The sequence below is a fragment of the Esox lucius genome, chromosome 24, assembly GCF_011004845.1.
Source record: "Esox lucius isolate fEsoLuc1 chromosome 24, fEsoLuc1.pri, whole genome shotgun sequence".
NCBI lineage: Eukaryota > Metazoa > Chordata > Actinopteri > Esociformes > Esocidae > Esox > Esox lucius.
In genome coordinates, this window is record NC_047592.1 from 10,072,538 (window position 1) to 10,084,197 (window position 11,660).

An 11,660-nucleotide genomic window follows, 5' to 3' on the forward strand; every position below is an offset into this window, starting at 1 on the left:
AACTGAGCATCTGTGGGGCAATCCTCAAACCCTGAAACTGAGCATCTGTGGGGCAATCCTCAAACCCTGAAACTGAGCATTGAGCATCTGTGGGGCATCTTCAAACAGAAGGTGGAGGAGTGCAAGGTCTCTAACATCCACCAGCTGCTGTGATGTCATGGAGGAGTAGAAGAGGACTCTAGTGACAAACTGTGAAGCTCTGGTGAACTCCATGCCCAAGAGGGTTAAGGCAGTGCTGGAAAATATTGACACTTTTGGCCCAATTTGGAGGGGCTGCTCACTTTTGTTGCCAGCGGTTTAGACATTAATGGCTGTATTGTGTTATTTTGAGGGGACAGCAAATTTACAGTTATAAAAGCTGTACACTCACTACTTTACATTGTAGCAAAGTGTCATTTCTTCAGTGTTATCACATGAGAAGATATACTCAAATATTTAGGAAAATGTGAGGGGGTGTACTCCCTTTTGTGAGATACTGTATGTTGATCATATACCACACCCCATTATGCCTTATTGCAGAAGTACATACATGAACTGTTTCATGTAAACATAAAAATACATTTAATTTGTCTGTCTGTTAATACCCAAGCTTGTAAAAACAATTCAGTGACAGCCATGACCATGGGAAAAGTAATAGTGCAAATCTGTGGCGTGACCTGTGAGGAAAATTCAGTGGCCGTTCCACAAGCACAAATGGAGAAGGATTGTTTATTGGAAGAGTCGCACAGTGGAGTGTCATTTTTTAAATCGACCTACCGGTTCACAGCAGCACCGCAGTACATACAGAAACACTGACCAAGAAAAATTATATGGCGAGCCTGATGTGAACTGGCTTGGTCCCAGATCTGTTCGCACAAACTATCTGTTGACAAAAATGCAGCCTAACACAGATCTGGGAACAGAACTGAAGATACAGTAAACATGACAACTTCTGAACGTAACATCTCTGATTCGCTGCTGGCTAACTATGGACCACGAAAAGCTCCCTTTTGTCTAATCTTCAAATAGAAACACAACAGATGCTATATTAGTACACAATTCTATTGGAGTCTACTAACTTCAATTACATCATTCGCATAGTACAAAAAATAATAATAAAATGAGTCACTAATTTCATTGCAACTCTTTTTTTCTTCATCTCATAACATTCCTCATGACAACTGCTATGGATTTAATGGAATGGTGTCAACTTTGCTCTACTCAGAACCCATCATTTGAGGTAATGCTTTCAATTAAACTCCGTTCAATTAAACTGTTATAAGCTTTCTTTAGAGTTTATACCACTTTGTTATTATACTGCATCTTGTCAGTCAGGAGAATCATTCACCTAAGAAAACGTTTAAGTATGAGAGTGCAAATTAAGCGTCACCTAAAAAAAAAGAAAAACAAAGATCTCCTAAATGATTAACAATTCACATACATGACAGGAATCATTTAGAAGATACCTTCAGCAAACGTCCATTCGTTTTTAAGAAAAAGCACTTCATATCAATATCAACATATTTGGATCATGATGTCTTGATTTGTCTTTACATATCAATATAGGCGCCATATGAACCTCAACACAAAGTATCCAATTCGCATTGAACTAGTGCAGTTTTGTAGACAGTTTTGCAATATTAGCATTACATCGACAACACCAATGGTCTGATTTTATGTCTTCGGCTATTTTAGGGATAAAGATTATTATGATGGAGTTCATATTTTTTTTTTGTATAAAGCAATGCATGTATAAGTATTCAGAAAATTGAGTATTACATTTGATATGACAGCAGCTGTAACTACCTGATCACTCAAGTCAGTGCTTCGATTAACACAGTGACTGTAAATGATCCGCCAATTTATTAGGCAACACTTATACAGGGCGTATTACACAGACACAAAACACTCAAAGACGTGCCATTTTAACAACGGGGACAAGTCAACAGTACAGATCTTTGTCCCGGACTATACTGTGTGTCGTAAGGATGTGTGAGTAGGCTACAAATAAGTCTGCATTTCTTAAGGTTTTATGCACAGTTACTTAAATGCACACGCCTTCAAATAGTGTCACTCTGGTTATTTCTTCATAAAAAAACGCTAACAATATCATACTGCGGAACGGAAATCCTCAGCGGATCTCCCTTCATCCTACTTCACCCACTATCTAATTGAAGCACTTCTAGCATTGCAAGGGAGGATCTCAAATGTTTTTCGTCCCGCCTCGTGTCCTCCCTCTCCCTTGTTTCCTTGCACTGGATGAGAAGGTCAGAGGACGCGAGGAAAGAAGAAAAGTACACTTGAGAGTCCCCCCCCCACAGAATCCAATTGGTCTCTGAAGACCCTGACTGTTATAGTTTACCTGGTTCCTGACCCCGCTGTGATTCACATAGTTAGTCACTGAGCTACACCTCACTACATCCTCCCACTTGCACACGCACACAGCTTAAGGTACTGTTACTGATTCTAGTAAGGCTATGGTCTATTGAGTTTCTGTAGGAATGCCCTTTAGGTGTAGTGGTGAAGCCCTTCAGCCAATCAGACGTCCCCGTCTTCGATGCGGGCCAGCTGCCTCTCCAACAGCTCGATCCTCTGGCCCTGGGCCAAGACAACGGAACGGAGGGCCTTCACCTCCGCTAGCACCTCGCTCAGCACATCGTCCTGGAGAGAGGGAGAGGGATGGATGAGGGAAGGTGGTGAGAGGGACGGATGAGGGAGGGATGAGGGAAGGGGTTAGAGGGTGGTTAAGAGGGAGACATGCACAATGACATCCTAAATCCGCACTCCAGACTGCACACACTACCACACTCGTCTGAGCGGCCTGTTTTTAAAGGTTTACCAAAATGGGCCGCTTCTACAGACAACAAATCACTTGGCCATGGCTTGCTATATAAAGCAGGCAGACAGTCAAGGCATTTGGTTAATGTTCAATAGAACATTCGAATGGCCTAAACGAGGGACTTTAAGTTACTTTTTGCATCTTCTGAGGTCAAGTGAGCCCGTTTCAATATCTCAAAATGTTCTCTCTCCTGGGCATTTCACCAACAACAATGTCTAGGGTTTATTGCAAGTGGTGCAACAAACCAAAAAAATGCAGTCAGCAGCAGTCCTAAGGACAAAAACATATTGTCGATAAGATCTAAGGGAGAATAGCAAGAATCGCGCGAGCGGACAAGTGGGCAACGAACAGACTAATAATGGTGCGTTTCAGAAAGAACCATTCATCCATCCATCGCTGACGTGGAGGAAACAAATGTAGCGCCGTCCAACATGGACCATCATCTCTCCGGAATATTCCTGAAGAATTCAGGCCGTTTTTGAGGCAAAGCGGGTTTTAACTCTGTACTAGATGGGTGTACCTAACAAAACGGTCTTCTCTTTCCCCTCCTTTTCACAACAAAACCAGACTACTTTAACTTACAGCCGATAAGAAACACTTGCTCTTGTATCTCTACAGTTGGGCATGGTGTGCATAAGTGAATACAGCCGTGCTATGGAAGAGTGCTATAGCTGTTGCCTCATAAAATACTAAATGCTACTAAAATGCCACGGTCACCTCTCTTTTCACCCCATCGCTCCCTCCTTCTCCTTGGGTGACCCTCTGGGGCATGACCCCCTCGCTCTCAGTCTCAATGGCCACGCCTGTTGGTGTGGCTGTCTGTCGGGGAGCTGGGGGAGAATCCGTCCCGGAGCCCTGCGACAGCAGCTTGGGCCGGTTCCTTAGGGTGTCCCTGTTTTTGGAGGGGGCGCCGGCGTAGCCCCCACTTAACGAGACAAGCAGAGGCGGCGCGTCCTGCCCGGCGATCCAGTCCTCGGCCAGAAGGGAGGGCTCCACGCTGGCCGTGTTCGGGTACAGGTCCCCCTGGAACAGGTCTGACTGAGGGGGCAAGACGCGGAGGAAGAGGGCGGGAAACACAGGGATTGTTTTTGAGTCAACCGAATGGTCAGTTTTCAATAGCTTCATTAGTATGCCACTTACTAGATTTAGAGTTACCCCTAATTTAGTAAAATTGCATATTGTTTGGTCGTTAGGTTCTTTGTCAGGCAGAAGGTTTATAGACGAGCATTCAACAATATTTATTTTCTTCAGAGACACCTGATTCAGGCATTCATCAGTGGGCTGTCACATTTTAACACTCTAAGCCAGTGCCTCTCAACTTCTAGCTTGAAGAGGCAAAAAAAAAATATATATATATTATCTTGTCTATGGTTGTGTCTGTACATGTCCTTAGCTTTGACACTTCTTTCCATGTTTGGCTAGACAAAAACATATTAGACCTACATTTATATTACACATATAAAGTCAGGTTTAACACTACAGACATATAAACTTCATGGGCGCTTTTCCTACTTGCTAAGTCTATGGAACTATGCGCTAATTACAATATTAAGGTATGAAAATGCACACAAAGAAATCAGAGTAATATTTTACACAGTACGCAACGAACACTGCCCTCTACTGCTAGGATACACTTCCTTCCATGTGACCCCATCTCCAATGCATACAGGTAGGGTGTGTTCTAGTGAGTATTTTAGGTTATCCAAACAACAGACTATATTAGCTGCTTAACGTGACTCACTTTAACATGGCCCACATTTGAGCAGCTAGTGTGTGCACGCGTTTGGGCGTGACATAAAAGGAAGCCAGGTTAACTTCAACTCCTATTACGATCACCCTGTTCGAGGCACGAGACGTTTCAGAATTGTGCGCGCATTGCAACCGGAGTGACTTTAAATCTAGTGTCTCTTTCAAAATTAATTCGAAGCCTACCTTCCGTGGTACTGTCATGGAAATGGGCTCCACTTTCCTTTCATGCAGTTTGTAGAACCTGGAAGGGAGGGGCAAAAGGGAGGGGGGGGGGGGGGCAAGAGGGAGGGGGCGAGCAAGAGACAGAGATTGATTACTACGGGAGAGCACGACAGAGGGTTAAAGAACAGGATAAAGACAAAAGATGAAACACAGTTCAGTGAATAACCAGAAAGACATCCTGGGAAACCTGTTCACCTGGCGATCTCACACTTGTTGACATCCACGCCCCGTTTGCTGAGAAAACCTGCTCCTCGCTGGGGCTCTTTACTGCTGTACAGGCTGAGGAAGTGGACATAGGGCGACTCGTCCGTCACCTCAAAATACCGGATGGTGCAGTCCCCCTGAGAGAGAGAGAGAGAGAGAGAGAGAGAGAGAGAGATCAACAGATAAACAGGGCCGTACCAAACATCCGGAGGGGGAAGATCTGATGTTATCGTCCGCTGACAGCTTGAATGTATGACAGGGGGGCGTGAACGGCGGTACTGTACCTTTCCACACAGGTACACCATGTTGGTGTCCGGGTCATAGTAGGGGAGGAGAACACCATTACTCGTGTCCATCTCCTGCACAGCCATGGGCTCGGACATATCCCTCTGAAAGCCACACATGCCGTCAACAGAAAGTCAGCGCCAGGGTCACCCCTAGCTCCTACTTGGACAGTGTGTGTGTGTGTGTGTGTGTGTGTGTGTGTGTGCGGTGAACATAGGCGCTGTCTGATTGCAAAACAAACAGGGCTGACATCTTATCACCGCCACGTAACACATCTCTACACAACCACTGCGGTCGCGTACCGTGTCCCACAAGGCCAGCTGCCTCTCACTCATGCGACTGAAGCCCGTGGTCAGGATCTTGCCGTCAGACAGGAACACCGCCCTCATGGGCCTCGTGCCTTCGTGGACCTTCTCTTTGACCTGAGGGGACACAAACGCCTCGCTGCTGTTAGAATGGGTGGCCAACTCGTGGGGGGGGGGGTTGAGATATTTACCTTAAGGACGGTGCCCCGGCGTGGGTCGATGACGCGCAGCGCCTTGTCCTTGCACACGGTGCAGATGGCGCTGCCATCTCTGTTCCAGCTGACGCTGTAGATCAGGTCGGGGTGGGCATCGGCTATCTGGTACACCAGTTCCCCCGTGCCCACGTCCCACACGCACACCAGGTTGTCGCAGCCTGACCCACACACACACACACACACACACACACACACACACACACACACACACACACACACACACACACACACACACACACACACACACACACACACACACACACACACACACACACACACACACACACACACACACACACACACACACACACACACACACACACACACACACAGAGAGAGAGAGAGAGAGAGAGATGCTCAAGTTAACGACAGATAGACAGCTTTAAGCTTTTAAAAATGTACCCTCATATTTTAATCAAACATCAACCTTAACAAAAAGGTAGAGATTGCAGGGGTACATTGAAAATTCTAACGTAATATTGTAAACATCCCAAGTCACACAGACAGAAATATAGACATATCAACCGCTTTAAACATTTTCAACGCTCCATTGATTCACATCCAACTTTGAAAATTAAACAGGCAGCAACACTTGCTTCCACACATTAATTTTTCAGACCAGCTGATGTCCATCAAAACAAAAGTCCTAACATAAAAAAGGTCTCCGCTTACAAAGCGGACTGGACAGTCCAAACGGTCAGGCTGACGGCTGATTGAAGCACTGACCTCAGACGCATAATGGTGGCGCCACCTGACGTGAGGTGTGACCAGAGGACGTTACCTGCAGTCAGGAGGATGTTGAAAGCTGTCGGGTGCCAGGCCAGGATCCCCACTCGTTTGCTGTGTGCCTCCAGCGTCGCCACGGGGTCCGTCATCGGTCCGGTCAGACCTCCGTCGGGGATCTGCCACACCTGTCAGACATTCGTTTTAGCAGACGCTCTTATTCAGAGCGCGACTGACAGCAATGACTCCACATCCCTTAGTGGGGAATCGAACCCAGAACCCTTGGCACTGCAAACACGGTATTGAACTAACTGAGACAAGCTACATGGGAGCTCCAGGCAACAGAAAAAAATGGCACTTGGGGGGTGGGGGGGCAGTTACAACTGAGCCTCCGGTTAACTGGCACCAAACAAGACTTGCCTTTTCTGGACAGGCCTTTTCTCCTGTGCGCCCTTGCTTGTGTTTTCTCATCTGAGGGCAGCTAGAACGACAACGGCCATTTACCTTGACAGTGCAGTCCTCCGAACCGCTGGCAATGACGTTGTCGTCATGGGGACACCACTGGACATCCAGCACAGGCGCCGCGTGGCCACACACTGTGGGCGTGGCCTGGTCAATCCTGCCACTCTGTGGGAGGGAGGCGGTTAACAAGCACAACGAGTTAGCAAAGGAAACCCAAGCGTGAAACGTGTTAACAGGGCGTGGGTCCACTCGATGCTGAACTCCACTGGTGGGACGCAACACCGTAAACTAAGAGTGTACGAATGTAACACTGAAGGGTGGGCGCCTCTTCAGGCTGCCGTATTTTGTCCACACCATAGAAAGTCACGGCATTTATTAGCGCCAATGACGCAAAGGCCAGTGGATCAGTCCACATCACTCCTTCAACAATGCCTCCCCAAGCATAAAGCTTCTTACTGACATTTCTTCACTTAAGCGGGGTGGCCAGAACAGTGGCCAAACAGGTTCCAGCCAGCAGGTTCATTTAGAACACTAAGCAAGAAAAGATGTTCCGTCAACACCTGCCTTTACTCGTTAACTCAAGTGTTTCCTATGTTTTTGGAAGGTTTCTCTCTCAATAATAATTAAAAACAATTTATTTCTTATTCACCAACCATTAACCATTGTTTTGCCTCTTTTTTTTTTTTCTTTTTTTTTTTTTATGGCATTATTGGACCAGGAAGACAAAAAATGCTTCTTCCCAGGCAGTAACGTAAACAGTGCATTTGGAGATCACTTTGAAGGTACTTATCCAACGCTCATCCAGAATCTGAAAGAATGTGGATAATTCAATGATGGAGCCCAAACCTTGTTGAGAGGCAAAACGAGGAAGGCCCCTCCTCCACCAGATTCAATGATGACTGCAGTGAATTTGGGGTTCACAGCACAGAGGGGCCCGTCCCATGTGACACGGGATACTCGGACATCATCAATGCAGTGCTCTGCCTTCCAAGCTTGGGCAAAGACATGTCTAAACTTGCTCTGTCTGACCACTCCTCTTCGGAAAGACATAACTGTAAAGAGAAATATGGTTATTTGTTACCAACAATGCACCCAAAGCAATAACCTTTCATCCTCAACTTCAATGAATGACAGCATCAGGGCACATAGGAAACACTATAGGTCCAGTGAATACATTCTGAAACACAAGTGGCAATAAAAAATTTTAAGAACCAGTGGCGATAGTTTTGCTTTACTGAGGTCATTACTTGTAGGCTACTCGTACGCATACTAGGTACTCAATCTAATGGGCAAGAAACTTTTAAAAACCTCGAGCACGCCACAATGTCAAGAGTGATGCCGGTAAAACAAACGGCCTGCTCGTTTCTATGAACCCTCTATCAGCAGAGTACACACGCATACGCGGATCAAGCAAACACGTATTCAGTCAGTAACAATTCATGAACGTTAATACCGAGGATACGAAAGCGAGTCAATCATTTGCATCGTCGGCCAAATTCCCCCACACTGAGGAAGTCAGTCCTGAAAAGAACAGTCATGGCCGGCTGGACAAGAGGTCATAATCCGTCTGTAGCCAAAACAAGTCTGCTAAAATACTAAGATGTAAAACACAGATCAGATGAATAATGGTGGGTTTTTCTGTCTGAGATCACCACAGAGAAGCGACACTTCTATAGCAGTATGTTTGATGTTGTTATCGAATGGCTCACAGCTGACAGTACAGTATATATCTAATCAAGTTTCACATTTCCACTTAATCGCTAGACTGTCGGCTACAATAACACGAATATGAGAAATATGTGTTTGACTTGCATTCAGGTCATACATATGTATGCATGTCCCTAGGAGTGGTAGGTTTAGTTCGTAACTAGATGTGCAAATTGTCTATTGTTGTCAACATTAAATGGTAAAGGTGGGTCAGAAAAGACCCGTATAAGGGCACGAGATCCAACTACAGGAATGTAACAAACGATAAAATAGCCCACGTGGTTTAAAGGCCAACAACGTGAGATATTAGGAGATTAATGCTGAATTACAATAGTAAGACATTTTTCTAAAAATATGGACATTTCTACTTTACTGTACCTCGATTTCAGGAAACCTTAATTGGAAAAGATAAAGGCCGAAGACTAATCGTGACAAGAGGGAGCCAATAAAATAATCCGCCACCAGCAGTAACTTAATCCTTTGCTACGTCTGAGAAACGGTTACACAGACGACCAACCACGATGGCAATCAATAAATGTTGTAGAATAAACACAGGTGACGATAGGACCTTAGCAAAAATAAAGACGCGCAACGCAAAATCCTGAAGAAAAAATATTTTCCACCCGGTTGGTTAAAAAATCCGTGAATCTAGTGGAATATATAACCTGATCAAGCATGTCAAACCGTCAAAAGAAAGGTGGAAAATAAGGAAGACAAGGGATGGTGACCATGAGTGATGGGCGTGCGACGGCAGAGATGCTGACACTACGCACTCCGTGTTGGAATGATTAGTGTAGCGAAGGGAATAGAAATACACACTTCCGCTTCTGGCAGGATATAGTGGGGAAGTAGCGTTGTTGTATCCATCGTACTACTCAACAGTCTGCCATTGGATTGGGCTTCTTCACTAATACAAAGGGCCCACTGTACTACGCTACTTGAAGTGCATAACAAGCGTTGGAACTACGTGTTGCGTAAGTACAGACTTGCACATTGCAACAGCAAAAAGGCTGCATACATTTAAAACTGTACATTTATGCAGTCCTTTGTTTGTGCCTGTACTTTGTGGTGTCTGGTATGACCCACCCACTTCCAGGTGTTCCTATAATAAAACATGTCTCATCATATCAGTGCCCATCTAGGGGGAATACGCATGCGCAAAGTGATACATACAATCAAATCTAATTTGCCCAGCAGGAGCAAATCAGCCGGAAGACCCACCTCCCGTGCTACAACGACGTCCCCAGCGAACACCTGCACTAAAATGTTTCTGTTTGTTAAAATGTTTCTGTTTGTTAAAAGCACTTATGTTCTAGGTAAATCTCACGCCTGCGATTGCTGTTGTTTTTCTATTCAATAGAAAATGTTTCTTCTTTCTTGGCGCACCTTATTGCTATCCACTGCTCTTTGTTATTTAACTGTTAGATTTTATATTGATTTTGTAATGTTCACATTACTTTCATCTGCTGGGATTCATGTCTAACCTGGTGGTAGTTCTCCCTCTCAGGCTGTTGTGGATGTCGCAAGTTCAGTTCTGCTGCTGGCCAAAAGCTTAAACCCGCCGCATCACCGTCATTGGTTACTCTAAACGTTCCCCTAGGGATGCTGACCTCTTGGAGTTCCCCCAGCTGTTATGTATGGTCAATTAGCGTGGCACAGAAGTGACTGTCCGAAAGAGAACCGCTGCTTATGAATATAACCTTCCTTCCTACGCAAAGAGAATCACTCGTTTTTCAAGCCTGGAATTTCATGGATACCTATGATATGGTAGTGATTGTACTTCATTATTATGATTATGCACACAAATGAACCATAAACATTACACATCCAGCCCAAAATGGGAGATTTAAAACATTTTTTAATAATTGAAAGTATTCAGACTTTTTAATAATTTCCTATATTTTGGGGTTTATCGTATCAAATGCTTGTTGTAGTAAGTGTTATAATCGCATCTGATCGTCTATTTACTTAATGTAACTGTAATTCCGTGCTCATTCCATAAGATGTCGACAAGTCTCATAGAGAAACGCGCGAAAATATAACGTGGCCAAATGTGTTCGCTGCAAGCTTCCGTAGATTATCCAAACACGCTTGATGCCACGGAAAAAAGGATTTAATGGTTTTTGAAAAGAAGGCTTCGGGTGAGTATAATAACGCTCCTTTTTTTTATTTTATAAATGGCTTCAGTTTATGATACCTATATTGACCACCTAACTTAATTTCACAACAAATTAAGACAAAAGTAGACTAAACAACAACCGTTAATTTATCACGTCACCTTGCTAACTGGCTAGTTACGTAGTGAATCGAAAATGTACTGTATTTTTAAAACTAGTTTCGCTATGTACTGTTGAATGAAAGAGGACAGACTGACATACATTTTACACTGCAATAGTGTTCCCTTATTGAGACACTGACAATGTAGACAAAAAATACGTTATTATAAGATCAGGGACATAATGTATTTTATCAAAGTATCCTTAATCTCTACCTCTGTTTCCTCTTGTTCTACCTGTCTCCAGTCCGTGTTGCGGAGGCAGGGCAGAGACGTGTGTTGGACGATGCAACACGCCAGCGGAGGTTAAATCGCCAGCTGGATGCTCTTGAGAAGGATAACTTTCAGGATGACCCTCTATCCTCTCTGCCTCCATCCGGTCCTACCGCCCGCCTGCCCGCTTTCAGCGAAGGAGACGAACCTGGTCTGTGTGCGTGTCTGTGTGCTTGAGAACATATTTTAGACATGTCAGGACTACTGTGAAGAGGCTGTTAAGCTGTGGAAAGCTCTACGTTTGTAATTCGTTCTTCTGTACTTAACCCAATCTCTCTTATCTCCTTAATTTTCTTTCTCTGGCTTCTCTTGCTTGCTGCTAATTCTCTCCTTTCTTTCTCTTTGTCTTCTCTTGCCTGATCTTTTCTACTCTGGCCTCTCTCCCACCTCTCTGCCCTCTCTACTCTCTGGCCTCTCACATC

General features: G+C 44.7%; 1 protein-coding gene across 3 annotated transcripts; it reads right to left on the reverse strand.

The window, feature by feature from the left end:
* Positions 1–692: 692 nt before the first annotated feature.
* Positions 693–11,396, reverse strand: coro1b (coronin, actin binding protein, 1B). Of its 3 annotated transcripts, none has more exons than XM_034290552.1 (11): positions 11,182–11,396; positions 7,830–8,035; positions 7,026–7,148; positions 6,580–6,709; positions 5,775–5,956; positions 5,581–5,700; positions 5,278–5,382; positions 4,985–5,130; positions 4,751–4,808; positions 3,536–3,856; positions 693–2,640 (listed from the first exon to the last, which is right to left on the reverse strand). In XM_034290552.1, exons 1-11 carry the CDS (start codon positions 11,339–11,341, stop codon positions 2,518–2,520), a joined length of 1,674 nt encoding a protein of 557 aa, XP_034146443.1. In that variant the 5' UTR covers positions 11,342–11,396; the 3' UTR covers positions 693–2,517. The 3 variants fall into 3 exon arrangements, with proteins under 3 accessions (XP_034146443.1, XP_028973493.1, XP_028973492.1); XM_029117660.2 differs by lacking the exon at positions 11,182–11,396 and adding an exon at positions 10,175–10,240; XM_029117659.2 differs by lacking the exon at positions 11,182–11,396 and adding an exon at positions 9,069–9,495.
* Between the last annotated feature and the right edge of the window lie 264 nt (positions 11,397–11,660).